The sequence below is a fragment of the Acytostelium subglobosum genome (assembly GCF_000787575.1).
Source record: "Acytostelium subglobosum LB1 DNA, scaffold: scaffold27, whole genome shotgun sequence".
NCBI classification, from domain to species: Eukaryota; Evosea; class Eumycetozoa; order Acytosteliales; family Acytosteliaceae; genus Acytostelium; species Acytostelium subglobosum.
The window spans coordinates 298,518-319,469 of NW_012236506.1; the positions used below are offsets into that span (position 1 = coordinate 298,518).

General features: G+C 43.4%; 10 protein-coding genes across 10 annotated transcripts; 6 read left to right on the forward strand and 4 right to left on the reverse strand.

The window, feature by feature from the left end:
- Positions 1-2,264: 2,264 nt before the first annotated feature.
- SAMD00019534_104900 (hypothetical protein) lies at positions 2,265-3,111 on the forward strand (the record flags this gene model as incomplete). The annotated part of the gene is made up of 3 exons (XM_012894328.1): positions 2,265-2,378; positions 2,439-2,603; positions 2,683-3,111. The coding sequence occupies 3 exons, from the start codon at positions 2,265-2,267 to the stop codon at positions 3,109-3,111; spliced, it is 708 nt and encodes a 235-aa protein (XP_012749782.1).
- A 576-nt stretch (positions 3,112-3,687) lies between these two features.
- SAMD00019534_104910 (hypothetical protein) lies at positions 3,688-5,147 on the forward strand (the record flags this gene model as incomplete). Its single annotated transcript, XM_012894329.1, has 2 exons — positions 3,688-3,791; positions 3,872-5,147. The coding sequence occupies 2 exons, from the start codon at positions 3,688-3,690 to the stop codon at positions 5,145-5,147; spliced, it is 1,380 nt and encodes a 459-aa protein (XP_012749783.1).
- A 711-nt stretch (positions 5,148-5,858) lies between these two features.
- SAMD00019534_104920 (hypothetical protein) lies at positions 5,859-7,009 on the forward strand (the record flags this gene model as incomplete). Its single annotated transcript, XM_012894330.1, has 2 exons — positions 5,859-6,174; positions 6,249-7,009. Coding segments are annotated over 2 exons (1,077 nt in total), but the record flags the coding sequence as incomplete, so codon positions are not given.
- A 1,329-nt stretch (positions 7,010-8,338) lies between these two features.
- SAMD00019534_104930 (hypothetical protein) lies at positions 8,339-10,113 on the reverse strand (the record flags this gene model as incomplete). Its single annotated transcript, XM_012894331.1, has 4 exons — positions 8,339-9,368; positions 9,442-9,837; positions 9,922-10,008; positions 10,097-10,113. The coding sequence occupies 4 exons, from the start codon at positions 10,111-10,113 to the stop codon at positions 8,339-8,341; spliced, it is 1,530 nt and encodes a 509-aa protein (XP_012749785.1).
- On the forward strand, positions 10,101-12,083 carry SAMD00019534_104940 (hypothetical protein; the record flags this gene model as incomplete). The annotated part of the gene is made up of 1 exon (XM_012894332.1): positions 10,101-12,083. A coding segment is annotated over one exon (1,983 nt), but the record flags the coding sequence as incomplete, so codon positions are not given.
- Positions 12,084-12,248: 165 nt separating this feature from the next.
- Positions 12,249-14,334, reverse strand: SAMD00019534_104950 (hypothetical protein; the record flags this gene model as incomplete). Its single annotated transcript, XM_012894333.1, has 3 exons — positions 12,249-13,367; positions 13,441-13,692; positions 13,753-14,334. 3 exons carry the CDS (start codon positions 14,332-14,334, stop codon positions 12,249-12,251), a joined length of 1,953 nt encoding a protein of 650 aa, XP_012749787.1.
- A 282-nt stretch (positions 14,335-14,616) lies between these two features.
- SAMD00019534_104960 (hypothetical protein) lies at positions 14,617-17,733 on the reverse strand (the record flags this gene model as incomplete). The annotated part of the gene is made up of 4 exons (XM_012894334.1): positions 14,617-15,723; positions 16,036-16,941; positions 17,131-17,298; positions 17,344-17,733. Coding segments are annotated over 4 exons (2,571 nt in total), but the record flags the coding sequence as incomplete, so codon positions are not given.
- Positions 17,734-18,366: 633 nt separating this feature from the next.
- On the forward strand, positions 18,367-19,018 carry SAMD00019534_104970 (hypothetical protein; the record flags this gene model as incomplete). The annotated part of the gene is made up of 3 exons (XM_012894335.1): positions 18,367-18,412; positions 18,695-18,880; positions 18,966-19,018. The coding sequence occupies 3 exons, from the start codon at positions 18,367-18,369 to the stop codon at positions 19,016-19,018; spliced, it is 285 nt and encodes a 94-aa protein (XP_012749789.1).
- Positions 19,019-19,291: 273 nt separating this feature from the next.
- SAMD00019534_104980 (hypothetical protein) lies at positions 19,292-19,716 on the reverse strand (the record flags this gene model as incomplete). The annotated part of the gene is made up of 3 exons (XM_012894336.1): positions 19,292-19,357; positions 19,422-19,545; positions 19,619-19,716. Coding segments are annotated over 3 exons (288 nt in total), but the record flags the coding sequence as incomplete, so codon positions are not given.
- A 161-nt stretch (positions 19,717-19,877) lies between these two features.
- On the forward strand, positions 19,878-20,898 carry SAMD00019534_104990 (hypothetical protein; the record flags this gene model as incomplete). The annotated part of the gene is made up of 2 exons (XM_012894337.1): positions 19,878-20,258; positions 20,338-20,898. 2 exons carry the CDS (start codon positions 19,878-19,880, stop codon positions 20,896-20,898), a joined length of 942 nt encoding a protein of 313 aa, XP_012749791.1.
- Between the last annotated feature and the right edge of the window lie 54 nt (positions 20,899-20,952).

Here is a 20,952-nt window from a genome sequence, read left to right on the forward strand (position 1 = left end):
GTGAAGATGTTAAAACTCTTGCTATCTGAGTTGGCAAGATTGTCACCTCCAAACTCAAGTTTCGAGAACTACCCCATCTCTACCAATTTACTTAAAGTTATATCAAAACCTTTTTCTTAAGTTAGTTTGAAACTTGATCTAACAAGTTAAGTTGTGTCACCCATTTGATTTGCAGTAGCCTACTTATTAGTAAACTGGAATCATTCTATCTTTCATTTATTCAATTTAAGCTAAACCTAGATTGAGATAGAGAGAGGGATAATCATGGACAACCAAACGTAAGTGTTAAAATTAACATTATAAGCTTAACTTACTTTATTAATATTTAAAATTTTTATAGTTCCAGTTTTGAATTTGAAATGCTTCTTGTAGGAGGAAGTAATGTAGGAAAGGTAAAGTATATAAAGTAGTGTATTATTTTCCTTTATTAATAATAATTTTTATTTTAGACAACAATTATTGAACTTGCCAAGACAAATGAATTCAAGAAAAAGATTGAGATCACTATGGCTATTAAGTCACATAAGATTGATCTACCTCCTTTGTTAGATCCCGATGATCCTAAAACCAAAGTGACAGTAAATGATACTCCGGGTGATGTAAACTTCATGCAATGGACCTTGAAAGCTTTGGAAAAGATCAAGGCAGTAGATGCAATAGCCATATGTTTTGATATTACAGATATTAAATCATTTGAACTATGTAGTCATTGGCACAGGGCTCTGATGGAGAAGGAACACACTGGTACTTGTGTCTTTGTACTAGTTGGTACAAAGGGTGACTTGGCACATAAAAGGATGGTTTCAGAACAAGAAGCTAGAGATCTAGCAAAACAGTTTGGTATCTTTTACTACGAGACAAGTGCATTGGACAAGAAGGGATTCGATACTCTCTATAGATCAATTTCAGAAAATGTTCAAACAAGGTAATATTAGGAATGAATTGATTGATAGATAGATTTAATAACCAATATTAACTTGTCAATTAATTATAGAAGTACTTTGATTAGAAAGTTCCAACATTTCCAAAAAGCTAAGGTTGTAGATGAGATGGTAAAGGTGAAACCTATTAAGATTCAAAAGAATAAGCGCAGATGCTGTCAAATGATTTTCCATATCTTCTAGTATTGAAAATTGATACAAAAACAATAATGTAATATTACCATTATCTTTTTAATAATAAATTAAATTAACAAATGTTAATCCTGATGAACTAACTCATTGTCTCAGTCCCTACACCCACCATCTGAAACACATACATAAACACTCACAAACCCAAATCGATCACTGATCGACCAAAGTTCACACACAAGCTGTGAGCAAAGGTATGAACAATCATATGATCAATACAATGACAACAACAATAAGTGTGGTTACACTTAATGTATAATTATAATTTAATTAATAATACGACGTCGTCTGTTGTAGTAACCATTGTGATTAAAATGATTAGTATGAGTGTGTATGAAAGTATGTATAACCTATCTTATTGAACATATGACACTATTATTAATAGTTCCAAATGGTGAATTTACACTCAAACCTTATTAAGCATATCGCCTGTTAATCAATTAATTATTAACAATGGATCAATCAAATAACAATGGATATAAGACTCTCACTTGGACATCATTGCACTTGTCCTTCCATTACCCATCAATCAATTAATCAATCAATACATACAATCATACTACGTTCAAAATATTTATTTATTTAAATGGATAACTATCAATTACTTTATAAGTTTATTAATATTATTATTATTATATTAACAATATTGGTATGCTACACATCTGCCGACAAATGTGAGCTACCTACTCCAATTCCACTCAATGGAACATGTGATTCAACGTAAGTATACCCAATATCCATTGTGTCTGGACCTTGGAAATACTAATCATTTCAATTAATATTATTATTAATCCAAGATATGATTGTGGATACCCATTTGTATGTTTGAATAGCAAGTGTTCTCAGAGTCCAGAGCAACTGATATCTTGTGCCACAGACGATGATTGTGCCAGTCAAGATACAACAATGACTTGTGTACAAGGAAAATGTAAATTGTTGTCAACCAATGGTGAGCATTGTAGTAATTCAAGTGATTGTGCTCCAATTACAGATGGCAACAGTACTTGTTCATCAGATATGTTATGTGTCGCTGATAAATGTCGTAGTGATGATGATTGTGGACTTGGATATCATTGTAACCGTGATAAGAAGTGTGTCAAGTCCACTTCATCTCCAGGATGTACTCGAGATGCTATGTGTCCATTTGACATGGCATGCAGTCGTAGCAAATGTGTCAAGAAGTTCTCTGGCTCCATCGGAGCACCATGTCAGAGTTATGAACAATGCAATCTATTCGATGGTGTTGCTGTAAGTACTACCTTATCGACTCATACATGCATTGATTGATTAACTAACGAACAATCATAGTGTGACAAGATGGCAGGCATTTGCAAGAAGGATCAGTATAGTGGTCATGACTGCTACATGAGTTCAGAGTGTGGCACAGGCGAATGTAGATGCAATGGAGAGTCAAAGAAGTGTGTGTCCTACGGTAGTGCACTTCCAATCCCAGCATGTCGCGACCTGTTTTATGTATGTACCCTATCCTACCAAAACCTACCCTTTGGTCAGTTCACTAACAATCCAATTAATCAATCACTATCAAACCTAGAATGTGTCACAATGTATCATTAATAATGGATGTACAAGGATGTTGAATGGCACTTGTCCACAATGCTACATGCCTTGGATGTGTTATAGATATACATGTTATGCAGCTCAGGCTTGGAACCCTTTGAAGAGTGCATTGGCATCGATGTGTGGAGAGTTGGTTGAAGGAGGAACCACAGCACATTTTGATCTATCTGGTCTGAATGATGGTGAAGTGCCCGTTGGACATGTTGGTGCCGGTCCATCATTCGTTGACAATACCAACTACAACTACACTGCTGATGAACAGAGTCTTAACCTCAACTCCAACTCCAACTCTTACTTCAATTCGTCGTCTAATGCACCCATAAGTCTACACAGAGTGTACTCTAACTCTTATTCATTGGCACTTATTTGGTTAATGTTAATAACTATTCTCATTATAATGTAAACTATAAACTATTATCAAATATATATATTTAACTTTGCAAAAGAGTATTCTGTTGTACAATGTACCGAATACCCGGGCGGTTGCGCTCGGGTGATTTTTCGGGTGTAATGATCTTCATTCGAATTTGATTGTCGTTTTTGCATGATGCAATTGATGGGCTGGCCATCATGATTGTCTGTTTTGACTTGTGGTAAAAGGACGAAGGTCCCAAGTGTGGTTGGTGGTAGTTGATGGCCCACCTCGTCAATTGATAATTGTATCAGATTCATCTTAACAACCATGATAATGGGCGAGAGTATGGGCTAATACTCTATCCATCTGTCTCTCTTTAAATGTGTGTTTGTATGAATGAGTCACTGACCCTTTGGTGATTGAAGATGTAAAGGGAACGAATGCTCCACCAACGAATCGTAAAGATACTGAAAAGAATTAGTATTAATCAACGTTGGGAAAGAGCCATACCATCTTCCAATTGTAAGTAAACTTAATAATCACTCTACTCATTCTCTTGAAGTTGGCATAGTTGTTGTCTATTATTATTTAGATAGTTATAACATTTATACATATATTTAAATAATGGTTGCTGCTGGAAAATTATACTCTTGGGCAGAGTTGGCCAAGCATAACACTGAGGAAGACTGTTGGGTCGCAATCGATGGCAAAGTATATGATATCACAAAGTATGTATATTCATACTCACCCCAGATATTACAACCTCCATCACAACTTACTTACTAACTTACGATGTTATTATTATTAGATGGCTCCCAATACATCCAGGTGGCAAGAATATACTGTTGTTGTCAGCAGGTCGTGATGTGACCAACTTGTTTGAAAGTTACCATTTGGTCTCTGATAAGCCACAGGCTTTGTTGGAGAAATACCAAGTGGGAGTTGTGTCGACATTGGAGCATCCAAAGTATGTGGTCAAGAGCAAGTTCTACGCCACTCTCAAGGAGCGAGTCCGTGCACACTTTAAGAACACAGCACAGGACCCACAGTCATCTGTGGCCACTCTCACTCGTGTGGCACTGGTCATTCTCTTCCAAATTGCCATGTACTATGTGTCAGTGTTCACCACTACCAACTTCCTCGTGTGTTGCGTCCTTGCTCTCCTTCATGGCTTTGCTGAGACCATGTTGGCCATGCATCTGATGCACGACGCCTGTCACGCTGCACTCTCACACAACCCAACAGTGTGGAAGTGGTTGGGATACCTGTTCGATATGATGTCAGGTGCCTCGTTCTACGCATGGAACCATCAACACGTCGTAGGCCATCATCTGTACACTAACGTCCGTGGATCCGACCCAGATGTTGGAGAGGCCGAGTTTGACTTCCGTATTGTCACACCATACACTCCACGTCTATGGTTCCACAAGTACCAACACATCTATGCACCAATCCTCTATGGTCTCTACGCCTTCAAGACTCGTGTCTGGGACTTTGATGCCTTTGTCAGAAAGTTCAACGGACCAATCCGTGTCAACGACCCACAATCAGGTGATCTAAGCTTCTACCTGTTGGGCAAGTTGTTCTTTGTCGTCTTCCGCGTCGTTCTGCCATTGGCCTACCACGACTTTACCAAGGCTGCAATCTATTTTGTCCTGTCCGAGCTGGTCTTTGGATACTGGCTTACCTTCACCTTCCAGGTGTCACACATTGCTGGCAATCTTACATTCTACGGCACACCAGGCAAGCCAGAGGAGCCATCAGAGTTTGATGAGGACTGGGCCGTCTCCCAGATGAAGACCACTCAAGACTACGCACATGGTTGCGTGTTGACCAACTTCCTCACTGGAGGTCTTAACCACCAGGTCGTTCACCATCTATTCCCATCGATTGCGCAAGACTACTATCCACAACTGGTGCCAATCGTCAAGGATGTCTGCAAGCAATTCAACATCACATATCATATCCGCGACAACTTCAAGGATGCATTCCAATCACACATTGACCATCTCTACCACATGGGCAATGATCCAGCCTTTGTACAGCTTCCATTGTCAAACAAAAACACAAAGAAGAGCAACTAAATAAAGGTTATATTATTATTATTATTATTATTTGTATGTATGTGTGTATGTATATGTAAGTATGTATGTTATTAAGAATAAATGAGTGAGTGTGAGTACCTTTGTACATGATAGGTGGTGATGGATGGACATTCACTACCCCCCCATATGGTAAGTTGTAGATGCGAATGTGTCTTGAAATGGTAATAGGGTTGTGTCTGTTCTGTTGTCCCACCACACTTATTCCTCTAGAGATACAAACACATACACACACTTATGTTCTTTGATTCCTTAATATATATCCTTATCCTTTCAGATGACCATCAGTCAATGTAGATGTGTGTTATGTGTTATTCATTCATGCTCACAGATACAGCTCATCGATGTTAACCAGTGATGATGTCGATGTCGATGCATTGATTGATTGTGATTGATTGATTGAATGAATGAATGATGTTGTTGATGATGTCGTGTTGGTGTGGACAACTAAAATACATCATGTGTCCTCTCGCTCCATCGATGGATCATGCAATGCTCAATTAGCAGTCCAGCGTCCAGTCCAGTCCAGCTATCCAGCCAGCCAGCCAAGCCAGCCAGCCACACCAATCCACATCACGATCCAAAGACATCCAACACATCTTCAATCAACATTACAATCAATCATACTTTATAGCTATCTATCTATTTATCTATCTATCTTCCTTAATTGCTAGTTAGAGGAAAAGATAAAAGATGACACAATCCCAATCAATGGACCCTGCAGCGGAGGTACAAATCGAGGTGCTCTATATAGTACTGGTGTTTGCTGATATTACATCGATCTTGGGTGCACTCACTGTGCTTATCTCATTCTGGCGTCTAAAGTTGCTGAGAAATCATGTCACTCGCATCATCTCCTACTTCTGCATCACCTCATTCATCAAGGATTCAATTGGACTGATACTCACATTGACCGGAGCCTCAAGTTTCAATTCATTCTCCTGTATCCTCTACTCAATCGTCATTACTTATGGCAGTCTAAGTTGCTGGCTTTGGACTCTTTGTCTTGGTAAGTAGTAGTTCTCCACACTGTTGATGTGCACGATGATACTGACTCACTGACATCCAATGAATGCCAATCAGCCATTAGCATCTATTTGTTGATTGTAAAGAGATACCAGGAAGCCGAGAAGTTGGAGAAGTACTACTTCTTTGTGTGCTGGGGCATTCCAATTGCTCCAACAGTTGTGATGTTGGCCAAAGACACGGTGGAGTACTTGGGAAGTTGGTGCTGGATTGGCGATGACTATTCAAACTACAGATTCGGCCTGTTCTACATACCATTCTTTGTTATCTTTGCCCTGTCCGCCATCCTCGTCGGTCTTACAATGCGCTACACCTACCAAGTCATCCACCAGGGTGTCTCTGAGAACAAGGACAAGCATGGCACCTACCAATTCAAGCTAGTCAACTATATTATAGTATTCCTTATCTGTTGGATATTCGCCGTTGTCAACAGAATACTCAACTCTCTTGGCCACTACCCGTACGCCATCAATCTGCTGCACACCTACTTTAGTGTATCTCATGGATTCTACGCCAGCTGTGTGTTTGTGTACAACAATCCTCTGCTGTGGCGCTATATTGCCGCCAGGGTGTTGGGCATGTTTGCGCTGTGTGGATGCTGTGTCGAGCGATTCAAACGTCTGGACAGGAACAAGAACAACAACAACCAGTCACCCTACAGCTCGAGTCGTGGTGCCAACAACAAGAACAACATCGACATGGAAGATAACCCCAACTACGAAGAGGATGTCATTGAGGAGGCAGCCGCCGACCCAACGGGAGCAGACACCATCCCGCACAGCGGTGGTGGCCATCACCCATCCGCTGGAGGTGAGGCATAAATGGACGACAGGTCGCATCATCATGGGCTGGGTTGCGGTACAGATGCATTGAGAAGCATTAGTGGCACCAGGCCAATGTAATAAACTTGTAGCATTAATCAATCAGATTCGTCGCCCCAGTCGTGATTGACTGTCAATCAAACATTTAGTGGGCCACACAAACTCACATTCTATGATTGGCAAATTGAAAGAGTTGTTCAGTAATCTTCACAAAGAGAAATCCCATCAACTAGTACAACAACAACGACTACAACTACAACTACAACTACGAGTACTACATTACATACACCGATACAAATCATAAATGCATTGTCAGTCAATGCATCAAGCCAAACACTTAAATAGTTAGTAGTGTAGTAATATTAATACAATCAATTTGTTTATTATACTTATTATTACAATATTATTGGAACTGGAAGGTTCAAGATATATCTCTAAGTAAGCACGACTTTGTGAGGAAGAAGGAAAAGAATGCCAAGCTAAAGGAGTAGACCAAAAATACGATGAGACTGATGCTAAATTGCTCACTTCAATACTCTAGATATGACAACTAATCCCATCAACAACACTACACATGATAAAGTAGACGCCATCCATTGTCTTTGAACTGCTTGGTGTGGAGTTTGATCGAGAACTATCCGTCCAATCAGATGGCGTATCCCTTTGTAACTTTACCAAGATCTCTGCCACTTGGGCCGTTGTTGGCGGTCGTGGTAGTATGAACCTGCCTCCTTCAGAGCCCAGCCTGATCCATTTAATGATGGTACCCCTGCACCTGATCCATAGTACCTGGTTGATAACCGCCATATCGCTGGTAAGGTGCTGAGGAAGGGATAGTCTTTCGGCTTGATCATTGTCTTTTGTATTGATATCTTGAACATAACCAAGTAGTTTCTCGACTTTATAGCGTCTATTACTACCCTGTCCAAGAATTTCAATGTAATACAAATAATTAGACATGAACCAATATGATTGGTATGGAATCAGTTGTATTCCATGCTGATACTACTAATAATACACCACCTCTACTGTAAATAGATAATCCACCATTTAATTTATCGCTAGCAGGCAATATAGATTTGACATTGGGTTCCTCTACCTAATTGCTCAAGGTGTAAATCAATTCAAGGGTAAATATTATTTGTCTCCATTTTGTACTACACTTCCTCCTCTAGGTCGGACAGCCACAACATCTCGGGTACTCTGGCGTTGGCAATGGCACTTCCCCTCACTCTCCAGCAACCGCAAATCCAAGATGTTGTGACTGTCCACATAGGGCCCCCAAACCCTGGAGCAACTAATCGATGTCCTGTCCATTCCAACCATTTAGGTGAACTTTATGAGATAGTAGGCCTTCTTGCCCGATCGCAGATGAACAAAGTCGTTGCATATTAAATCGCCTGGCTCGATGACCTGGTCAAATGTCTTGACAGGCTCGCCATTAATGTATATCGATTGATTCTTGAGAAGGAGTTTGGCTTGGTTCTTTGACATGCCAGACACTTGAACAAACAGATTGAGCACTGTTGTTTGCTTGTCCCCACCGCCGACGTGCATTGATCGAGGCATCTTGATTGCGTTGACACCATTCAACAGTCGACCAATCTCCTTTGTCTCACTTTCTGATCCACCAGTCATAAGCTTGTCGCCAAACAACAGACTGGTCGTGTTGATGGCCTCGTCCAGACCCTTCCTGCCATGTACCAACTCTGTGACACACTCGGCAAGCTTCCTCTGTCCCAGTCTGAGATGTGGCTCAGCAGCGTGTTGCTTGACCACAGCAGCGATCTCCTCCAAAGAGAGGAAGGTGAAGTACTTGAGCAGCTTATCAACATCCTCGTCGGCAATCTGGATAAAGTATTGGTAGAAGTTGTAGGGACTGGTCCTCTGAGGCGACAGCCAAATGGAGTTGCCCTCACTCTTGCCCAACTTCTTGCCCTGGCTGTTGGTCAGCAATGGGATGGTGATGCCATATGCCTGCTTGTTGAGCTTCTTCTTGATGAGATCGCAGCCATCAGTGATGTTGCCCCACTGATCCGAGCCTCCAATCTGGATGACGCATCCATGTGTCTTGTGAAGATGAACATAGTCATTGGCTTGGAACAGTGAGTAACAGAACTCTGGCAGACTGATGCCCGTGCCACTGCTCTCATCATCGTTCAACACCAGATGCTTCTTGCCGTCCTGCTCAATCATAGTACCGACACGATTGTTTACAAAGTCCTTCCTCAGCATCGATCCGACCCTAAAGTACCTCGCGGTATCCCTAAAGAAATCAATGATTGACAAGTTCTTGCTCCAATCAATGTTGTTGACAATGGTCGCGTCATTACCAAGTATCGCTGCAATGTTCTCGCTTGATGTGGTAGTATGTGTCAGTCTTGTGGTCGACCTTCCTAGCAAGGTCATTCAATCACCAACAAACATACCGTATATGTGATGTGTTGTCGACGACGAATGATGTGTCGAGTTGTGGACGCTCAGTGGACTTACCACTGGGGTCACCTATTAGGCCTGTGGCACCACCGAGCAGTGCTACAGGCTTGTGTCCACTGCGTTGAAAGTGTAACAAAGCCATCAACATCAACAAGTTACCAATGTGTAGACTGTCTGCTGTTGGATCAAAGCCTGCATACAACGCTATTGGTTGACTTGTGAGCTTTATCAACTCCTCCTCATTTCCTGTCATCTGGTATACAAAGCCTCTCGACTTTAATGTTGTTATAACATTGTTGACATTGTTGACATTGTTGTTGTTGTTGGGCAAGGTCGCGGTGGATGTGGCGGTCGTGTAGCTGCGACACACTCTTGAGCCTGTGACTACGCTTTGATGTTGATGTAATGTAGTCGATGCATGTCTAATGAGATTGATACATCTACTATCTAATGTTTGTTTAACTATCCTATACATTGTTGTTGTTTGAATCGATGAATGAGACACAGACACAATGTTCGTGGACAAGACGAGTTCACCAAAGTCAAAGCGCGAGGTCCACCTTTTTCATTATTGAGGGAAGATCATTCATTAGCCAAGAGACACCAACACACTCATACAGATACAGATTCTTACACATACATACATACATAACATACACATACATTGATTACATGCATGACGAACCTATTTGACTCGATACCATTGTTACTTGTAGGACGTGTGTTTGACTGTGTACGCGATGATCATGCTGTAGACGCAGTCAGTTTCGGTCTGAGTTGCAAACGATTGTTTGGAGTGATGAGCAAGAGAATGCCTCAATTGCACTTCAAGCGTGATACTCAACTGCTGCGAAATGCAACTAGTATCGCAAGTTGCAAGAGTACGGTCGACCTGCCGCCAACCCTCACCGATCTCACCTTTGACGACAAGTTCAATCAACCGATTGCAATGGGTGCACTTCCAAACTCGTTGACAGAGCTACGTTTTGGCCAAGACTTTTCTAGGATACTCCTGCCCGGCACTCTTCCACCAGCCATCACCAGCCTTGGCTTTGGAGTATACTATCACCAGCAGATCCCCGTAAACACTCTGCCTGCGTCCTTGCTCACACTCACACTGGACAGCTACTATTACCCATGTCCAATACTACCTGGAGCACTGCCATCGTCACTCACCACGCTGATATTCAACTCAACCAGTCCCCACGGCATTGTCACGCCCTTCATTGTTGAGGGATCACTGCCCTCATCACTGCGGACACTCGCTCTACCATATTGGTACAATCAACCGCTGACCAAAGGTATACTTCCGTCGTCACTAACGACGCTTACAATCGGTGGATGTTATAATCAAGACTTGCCACCAGGAGTTCTGCCTGCATCCCTCGAGACGCTGTCATGGGGCACTCCAATCGAGAAGATGAACCAATTCAATCGGCCACTCGTACCTGGATCCCTTCCAGCTGGGCTGCGTAGTCTAACGTTCAGCTGTCGATTCAATCAAGAAATCCATCCAGAGACCCTACCCTCTTCGCTCACATCTTTGACATTTGGAGTGCTCTTCAATCAACAACTGAAGCCCGGCATACTTCCACTTTCACTCAAGAAGTTAACATTTGATAAGCAATCACAATATAGTCAACAATTTATGGTTGGTTCATTGCCAAACAGTCTAGTCGAGATTAACTTTGGCAATAGGTTCACCAAATATCAACTCACGGTTGGCACATTGCCAACATCCCTCACGTCGTTATCATTTGGTGAATACAACTTTCCACTCGAAGATGGACTGTTGCCAAACTCACTGCTCACATTGACAATTGGAGAGACGTTCAACTGGATCATCAGTCAAGGAAATCTACCAAATTCATTACAATCGCTCACGATGAACTACACAATGCCTCTCTCGCCAGGCACGCTTCCAAGGTCACTCACTCTTCTGGACGTTGGCAACGGCTATAATTTTGAAATTCTTCCTGGGATGCTACCTGACACACTTACTGACCTAAGCCTTGGCTTTCGGTTCTCTTTCATCTTGTCCGCCAATGTCTTACCGTCATCACTCAAGAGGTTAAAAATTGGCTATTACTACAATCATCCAGTCTCGTCAACTGTACTCCCAAGCAGTGTCACTCATCTTGTGTTGCCCGATAGTCAAAGACTAATATACATCACACCGTCAGTACAGTCGGTGGAGATTGAGCAAACCCTCACCATGGACCTCCGATTATCATTGTGCACAGCTCATCTTAAGTCCTTGTGTGTCTACCTCAAGCCTCAGATATTCAACGCCGAAGTGATGCACTATCAATATATTAAGTATGTCGCGTCACTGTTGGAGTCATTCCCCAACGTATCCAACTTCGAGGCTAGGATACCATATAATGTCTCTGGAATTACAGGTCAACACAACGTTCATCTGCGCTACATCAACGAAACACAAGCCATCTGTGTTGTCAGTCGTCCAAAGGTTCTTACAGCAGTTGCCAAGTACACGCTTATTATCTATGACAAGAATAGCAAAGTCAATGCTCCTCCTGTGGAGAAGCCAACCTCTACAGTGCAGATGTACCGAACTATCGGAGCTGATCGACCGCCTGGATTCCAACTATATGTGCCAACAAATAGTAGCAGTTCATGATGAGCAACAACAATATCAATCAATATTATAAAATGCGACCTCCTCCTCCTTGAGCGAGGGCATCGACTTCTTCCATCACAATCCATCTATTCTTGTTTCCACTGGTATGGGGAATGATTACAGCTGTATTGATTGAGTTTGATCGCCTTGCTTGGTCAACTACAACGCTGACTTCTCGTAAAAGGCCAGCATCCTCCACATCTTCAACACAAAGCTCTCGGCCTCCTCATCTATCATTTCATGAAGCTGCGTGATGAGTGCGTTGGACTCGACGCGCGCCTTGAGCTGGGTGGTGATGTGATCGACCAATGCCACCTCCTCGACACCAATGATATCTGTCAACTTCTTGGCAATCCATGGCTTCATTTTGTTGTCCACGATGTTCAGTCGCTCTATTGTGTCCCAGCCCATCTTCAAGCTTAACAAAGCCTCCTTGTCGGCTGGAATAGAGTCGATGATCTTCTGCACCTCCTCCTTGGACTTGGGCTTGGGTGTGTTCGAAGCAGCGGCCGCCGCCAATGCTTTGGTATCCTGTACATGTTTGTTGAAGGCAATGGCTTGTTGTTGTTGTTGTAATTGTTGTTGTTGCATTTGTAACTGCTGTTGTTGTTGATATTGTAGATGTTGTTGATATATAGTTGGTGGTTGTTGTTGCTGTGTTTCTTGGGGCTCTTCGATGTTGACGATCTCATTGTAGTCTAACAGAATGAACTCCTTCTTCTTGGCTGCGAGCTCGGGCTCCTCAGCCTGGGTGTTGAAGCCACTGGCGACGTTGAGACGAGCGGCACGCTTGGCCGAGAAGTCAATCTGAATCTTGTTGATGGTCTCTGCCGTCAGTCCGCTTCCACTGCCACCAGCGACACCAGCGCCATTCGATGCCACCATCTTCATACGAGCGGCTTCGACGTCACGCTCGCGATCACGTAGATCCTCTTCTCGCTCCTTCTGTCGTCGCTTGATCTCCTGATGCGACTTTAGACGCTTCTTCATTCGCTCATCGTCACTGTTGTACTCCTCCATCTCTTGACGTCTGATGTTGAGCTCATTGCGCTCACGCTCAAGCTCACGCTCCTTCTCGCGATCTCTTTCCCTCTCGTACTTTGCCTCGCGGGCTTCCCAATCCCTCTCCTTATCCTTGAACTCTCGTTCATATCTTTCCTTTCGTCTTTGGTCCCTGTCTCTCTCGCGTTCAATCTCTCTTTCCTTCTCTTTTGCGGCCATTCTAATCTTCTCCTCCTTTGTCATCAGTCGCAGATCGAATGTCTTTGGTTCATTGTTCTAGATGTAGCGCGAATGAAGAGTCAGTAATTCATCAATCAAGTCTTGATTCATTGATTGATTGAGTACATACCACTGGCTCGACAGGCTTGTTCTCTCGTTGCCTCCTCCTCTCATCAATCTCTGGCTGAATCGATTCGATCAACTGCTGTATAGTCTCCTTGACACGATCATCCTCTTGTGTCTCACTCAGCTTTGCCTCCTCTGATTGTTCGGTACCATTCTCAGAGACAATACCCTTGGCCGTCGCGGCCTCATGCTGTTCCTGATTCCTTTGTTCAACATAATCATTCAACAACTTCTGTACCTTATCATCTGCCTTGACCTAGGTATGTATGAATGTATGAGTATGACTTGCGCTCTGAGTCTAAGGATGTATGCTTACAAGTATGTTCTTGTCATCAAGTTGAAGATTGTTCAGTAGTCTCAATGCTCGCAAGACTCCCTCGGGAGAGTCATACTCGCAGAAGCCAAAGCCTTTCAGCTTGCCACTTGTGTCTGATGCTCTGTTCCATTTGACGACCTTGCCACAAAGACCAATCAGCTTCCTGATGAAGCCATCATCTAGAGTCTCTGGTATCTTGCCAACGTATATTGACATGAGTTGCGAGTTGTGTATCTCTCTGGTGGGCGCGGGCAGCGGCAGCAGGGGCGCACGACCACCCTCACGTCCACTGTCACGTCCAACATCACGTTCACTCGAAATGACTCCTTGTCTGTCGGGATGCATCATCATGCCGCCTGGGTGCATACCAGGAGGCGGTGGCATCGGAGGGAAGTGTCCCGGTGGGAACATTCCGGGAGGAGGATGATGATGCATCATTGGTGGGCCTCCCTGGTACTTTCCAAACATTGGCGGTGGATAGAAGGGTGGTCCGCCGCCAGGAGGTCCATGACCAGGTGGGCCATGGCCTGGAGGTCCGTGACCAGGTGGGCCTTGATGGTATGGAGGCTGATACGGGTTCATGAATGTCTATCTGTCTGTCTGACTGACTACTGTCTGTAGATATATCTATGAATGTATATGTATCAGTTGTCTGTGATGCAATCAATGAATGATTCAAAGTTTGAATGAGTGTGTGAACAAAGTGCGACGAATGAATGAACTTGTGACTTTTCAAAAGATGGACGCGAGGTGTTTGATCAGATTGATCCAGCTCAATCCATGGACATACAATGGTATTTATTGATAAGCATGATGTTCGTTCCCATCCAATATCTATATCAACAACAATCAATCAATCAATCATTGATTTTGTTGCTGCTGCTGTTGTCCTGGGAATGCCAGCTCGAGCACTTTGGGATGTACTTGTTGTATCTGTTGCTGGAATAGTGCACCATGTACTTTGGATGATTCGTTCAGTTTGTCAATAAAGTAGGCAGCCTCGTCTAGTTTGTAGAGTGGATCTTGGGACTGAACCTTTTTGACCATGTTATCAACAAAACTGTTCTCGGGCAAATGGAAGCCGTCCTCAGAGAACAACAACTCTTGGAAGTCGTCTGGGTTGATGTCTGCACGCAGACCCGCCGTCGTAATCACCAGCTGTGCGATGAACTCGACCACCTGGCTGTTGGGCATGGCCAGCATGTTGGACATGGCGATCGATGTTAGCTTCCTGACCTCGGAGCTGCCGATCGAGTCGATCTTGTCGAACCAGCTCTCCATGTATGAGCGGAACACCTGTTGTGGATGCGGCAGCTTCTCGATAAACTCAAAGAAGGCAGCAGGATTCATCGTGATGAGACGAGTGAACACCGCCTGGTACTGCACGATCGAGAGCTCCGACTCGTCGTTGGAGTGTATCAGTTGAAGCAGCTTGACAAACACGGGCTGAAGCAGGACGGCACCGTCCACGGGGTACATCTGAATGATGAGGTCGATTGGACGTATGATGTAGTTGGTGCCGCTGTCCTTGATGTCGCCGAGCAGTGCCGCCAGCACGCCCACCACATCATTGCCGTAGGCCAAAAAGAACTCCTGGCCGCCAACGAGTATATATGCTTCCAGGATCTTCATGCACACTTGGCTGTGCTCAAAGGTATGTTGCATCACGCCAATGATGTTGCGGAAGAGCAGTAGCAGTGGCCTGGGGAAGGCGTTGATGCGGCCGATCAGGTTGAACCAGAGCTCGAGGCCGTCCTCCAGGAGGTAGATTGACTCCTCGGTGTTGGGCATTGTTGCTTGCTCGATCACTGGGAGTAAGAATGTGAAGTATTCCGAAGGGTCACCATTCATCGCCTGCAAGAACAGTGTCAAATTACGCACGATAGCGCTCTTCAAATGATGTGGAGCTTCTCCATTGTTCCACATGCTCGATATCAACTTGATGATATTTCCAGCAAATGGTGTAATCTGGAATTGATTGATTGATGAGTGATTAGTGATTGAGTGAGTGATTGGAATAGTTCCAGTGATCATCCAGATGTACATACATTCTCATTGATCTTGATGAATATTGATCCAAGTACTTCCAGTAGTTTACACTTGATGTCCACATTCTCCACGCGCTGGAAGTTGTTCATGATTGATAACAGTGTCCTGTCAATATAAGGTGAGAACTCCTCGATAGTGCATACATAGTCGTCAACGTCTATGTTGTGATTGATTGATTGATTGATTAGTCCAGCGCCACACCATCGCGATCAACAACAACAAACCAAACTTACAAGCCTTGAGTGAGTCCCATGCTGTGAGTGAGATGACTAGATCATCGATGCTGGTCAATTCTAGGATTATCTGGACGATGGCCATTCGCATGTTCTCTGGTATCTTTGGTATCCAATAGCTGATCAGCCAGCATATACGTCGTCTGATGATGTTGTATCGCTTGTCCTGCATCTGCAACTCCACCATGAATACGTTGGAGAACAGAGTGTCAAAGTTGACATTGTCGTACAGGTCATAGTAGCCCAGTCCAATGGTCATGTAGCAGGCCTCCTTGAGTAGCAGCTGCTGAGTGGTCTGTGGCTGGCCGGGCGCCATCGCGCCACTGGTGACGTAGAGCAACATCTCGTGCACAGTCTTGACGCCAACCTCGTGGAAGTGTCTCATCAGCAGGATGAACAAAGAGTACGCGACCGGCTTGATCTCGTAGGCGTTGGACTCTGCGCCATTGTCAATGTCAAGAATGAACTCCTCAGGGTCGTCAGTCCACTGCAACAGCTCCTCCTCAGTCAGTATCAGATAGTTGGACACCAATGCCTTGAGCAGCTCAGACAATAGTGTGGCCGAGAAGAACTGATGGACGTACTGCTGCGCCCTGTGGGTGGGAGTGATGACGTCGGGCAGTGTCTGTGCGGCCAGCTTGGAGATGGGCTCTGACTCGTCGTCATCCTCAAACATCATCTCTGTCTGATAGCTGTGACAATCGACCACTGACTTTAGGAATGTGAGTGATTGGACCAACGACTTCTTGAAGAAAGACCTCTTTGCATTGTCGTCCATGGCATGCGGGTTGTACCGCAGTATCTGCTGATTGAAGTAGTTCAAAGATGATGGAAGGAACTCAATGAATGACAATGGATGTTGAAGCTGTGCCTGAGTGATCGTCTGTGTGTGAGGTTGGATAATGTTAGTTTATGGGACGGAATGATTCCAAGCCTTGATTGATTGAATGATCATAGTGCATACCTTTTGAGAGACAAGTATGTATTGATCGAGAAGGCCAGGGAATGAGTTGTCTGATATGCTGATGTTGTTTGAGTCTGGTGTTTGTGATACTGTTGATGAGGTTGATGATGCGGAGGCGGAGGCGAGGAGTGTCGACCTCAGTGAATGTAGACGCGACAGTGTGTTGAAGAGGTAGTTGAAGTGCTTGGTGATCTCAGAGCTCTCTTGATACTCTGTATGTCCATATTGAATGATTCGTCGCATGATCTTGGCCGCCATCAACAACTGCTCAAGTGAGCTGAGATGTTGCTGTAGCGTAGCCTCGATGTTGGTGTCATTGCCAGGCTGTGCCTGTGCTTGTGTCAGTGCATGTTCGAGCACCTGAGCCAGTAGATTGGTGCCATTCTCAATGTACGGACTGAAGAACTTGAACAGCTGATTGGAGATGGCGTAGAGTGCTTGGCGCTCGGGCAAGAAGCATCGCGAGGCCAACTCGTTCAATATATGTTTGATCGTAATCATCGCACTCTTCTTGTTATCATCGTTGCCCTGCTCCAATAGTGTAAACATCGATTGAAACAATGTTGGCCATTCAGTTGGATAATCAATACGTGCCACATGTGATATAATGATTGATAAATGAATGGATATCTTTCCACTCTGACCAAGATGATTGAACTTTGTCAACAATGTCAACAACATCTCTCGATATAGTTGTTTATCCTGTGTTGATATTATACTACTACACTCATTCATTCATTAGTATCATTGATTGATTGAGCGAGGGGATGTACACATACGCCTTCTTTCGCCATACTGATGTGATGTTATTCTTTAGGATGATTGTTGCTACGTATTGTACAAGTTGTGGAACGGTTTGATCGTTGAGCAACTGCATTAGGGCACCTGTGAACTGTGACACTTCACTTAACTTCTTGATCTGTGTCTCTGCATTCCTCAACACATCTACATTAGGTGACAGTACATTGCAAAGCAATGTATACAACTGTTCCCTATTGATATCCATTATATATAATAACTATTAATATACTATGATATGTTGTAGAGTTGTAGTTGTCTAAGTTTATTTGAATGATTAGTCGACCTCACATTCTTCGTTTGATTGAGTGATTTTTGATCAAAATAAAAGCCCGGGCCTATTTCAAAAGCTGTAAATGGCAATGAACCAGGTGATCCATGTCATTGTGATGTGAGACATACAAAAGCGAAAGAAAAAAAAGAGTCTCGTTTTGCTTTTGAACGAGTCCACTAACTGCACTACCAACCACACTCACACACACGATACTCATACTTCAATTCAATTACACTCTCATTCCCTACAGTTATAACCGTCACAACAACATATATATAATATACACATAATATAAAATGAACAGAATCTTCGTTGCTCGTCTCCCATGGTCTGTCTGCAAGAGTATGTCAGATCAACAACATCGAATGTCTGGCTGGCGCAACAACAGTCAACAACATCGTCATCATCATTGGACAGGTGAATGAATGACATTCAGGCCATTCATTCATTCAATCATTCAGTTTGAATCGCATGCATTGCAATCATGTTCTCGAGTTGAATGAATGGTGAAGATGTTGATGTTGTTGGATGACCAGGCCAGCCAGCCGCGACAGACACTCATGTGATCAATCACAGTATCGACAAAGTACTAACTCAATCAATCAAACAATCAAACAAACATAGTCACTTTGAGAAACCACTTCTCCAAGTTCGGCCCAGTTCAGGATGGTTACATCGTCTTGGACCGTATTACTAGAAGATCAAAGGGTTACGGATTCGTCACCTTTGCCAACAACGAGTCTGCTCAGAACGCCGTTGCCGCCACACACGAGATCGAGGGAAGACAGCTGGTCGTCTCCATCGCCGTTGGTATGTATCATCAATCCTACTACATAGCGTCATCAATCAGACACTAACAAACCAATCAATCAATCAATCAATCAAACATTAACAGACAAGAGACAAGGAGAGCAAGCTCCCTCCACTCAGGACAACGTTGATGCTTAAATGACGAATAAAAGTACGACAACATATATTCTTTAATCAAACAAGCATTATTCCCAAGGATCAATGGGATTCAATCATTCATTCGCGAACGATGGCTTCATTCAGTCTCATCCACTTCTGGTCAGGGAGTCAGTCCCTTTCACACAAAGAGAGTTGAATGATTCATTGAGTTACTGTACATGACATGGCCTGAGGTAGGTTGAATGACCATCCTTCAACCTTTGCCATTGATATATTATTATAGCCACTACTGGCTAGCAGCCAACAATGCTACAGCTTCTGGAATGGGTTGCCACTTGGTGGCAAGTCAGCATCTTTCTCCACCTTGCCTGTTATGACCTATGTTGGAAGAGGTCAGTAAGAGTGATTAAAGTAGCATAACGAGTCTGAGATCTTGACATACTCCTTCTTGTATCTTCATTAGACAATCTCGTCCGACCATCAACATCTGTATCAGTGTTTCAGGATTCGTCTCATACTTTGAGTTCTCATAGTCTCTTCTTACACTCTCTCTTAGCACTACCTTCCTGTTGTTATCGTGTGTAAGTAGGTTGCTCTGTTGTGTCCTCTGATGAGAATGATTGATTTGAATGACATTACCATGGTATACCCTGTTCGTTTGGGTGATTGAATGTTCGAAGTGTCCTCATTATATCACGATACAGCCTGACCGCCTCCCTACTACCTGTTGCGACCATCCTTGTATCTATATGTGTATATGTTTGTAAACGAATGTGCTCAGAAGTGAAAGACACTTTACATCTTTCGTTTCATTCTTCAATCCCATAATCAAACATCAAAGTTGTGTAACAAAGACAAGACGAAGAGATAAGATACAAGTTCAATCAATCAAGATAAGATGAGCGAACAACAACAACAACAGCAACAAAGAAAGGAGTCATCCTTAAGGACACACATCAATGGTGTATCACTGGATGATCAGAGATTCAGAGGAATAGATCCTGTTTTAAGAGATAGAGTACATGATGAGCTGATGTATACAGGTACAAAGTCATCATGGGAACATATAGTTGGATTGGATCAAGTTAAGCAACATCTAAAGGAGATCATAACATTGCCTATTCTAATACCAAGTCTCAAAAGTCCATCTGATCCCAAGTGCGTCTTATTGTTTGGACCACCTGGCACTGGCAGGAACATGATAGTACAAGCACTTGCCAACGATATCAAAGCCACTATATTCAACATATCAAGGAAGACCCTGGAGTCAGGTGATTGGGTATGTTGTACTTGGAGATGGAGACAAAGATAGACATGTCCTCACTCACTCAATCTCAATCATACATTCATTCAATCAGGGATGCAATGGATCGACACTGATACGCGCAGTGTTTGAGGTCGCCAGCTGCTATTCACCGGTGATTGTTCATGTTGATGATTTGGAGATGATCATGTCGAGTGGATTGAATAATGAGGAGATGAGACGTAATAAGACAGAGCTAATGGTACAATTGGATTCATTGAAGGATAGAAATGAACAACAGGATGATTGGATGTTGGTCATTGGTACAACCAATCGTCCACAAGACGTGTGTTCATCATCACTCAAGAGATTTGTCCAGAAGCTATATGTCCCGCTACCAGAATCAGAAGATCGTTATAAACTATTCCAACGACTATTGCCAGAGGATCACGAACTCGACGAGAATGATGCCGAGGAATTGGTCAAGATTACCGAGGGATACTCATGCACCGAGTTGGATAGCCTTTGCGTCGAGGCATTGATGCTACCGACTCCCAACACAGGTGTTACCATGGAGCACTTCAAACAGGCATTGATCAGAGTGAGGCCATGTGTCAACGCAGCCCAACTTAAGTCATACGAGGCCCTGGATCAACAGTATAATAATTACTTTTAATATTAATAGAATAGTGTATATGTGTGCTCCATGGATTCCATTCATTTATAATTA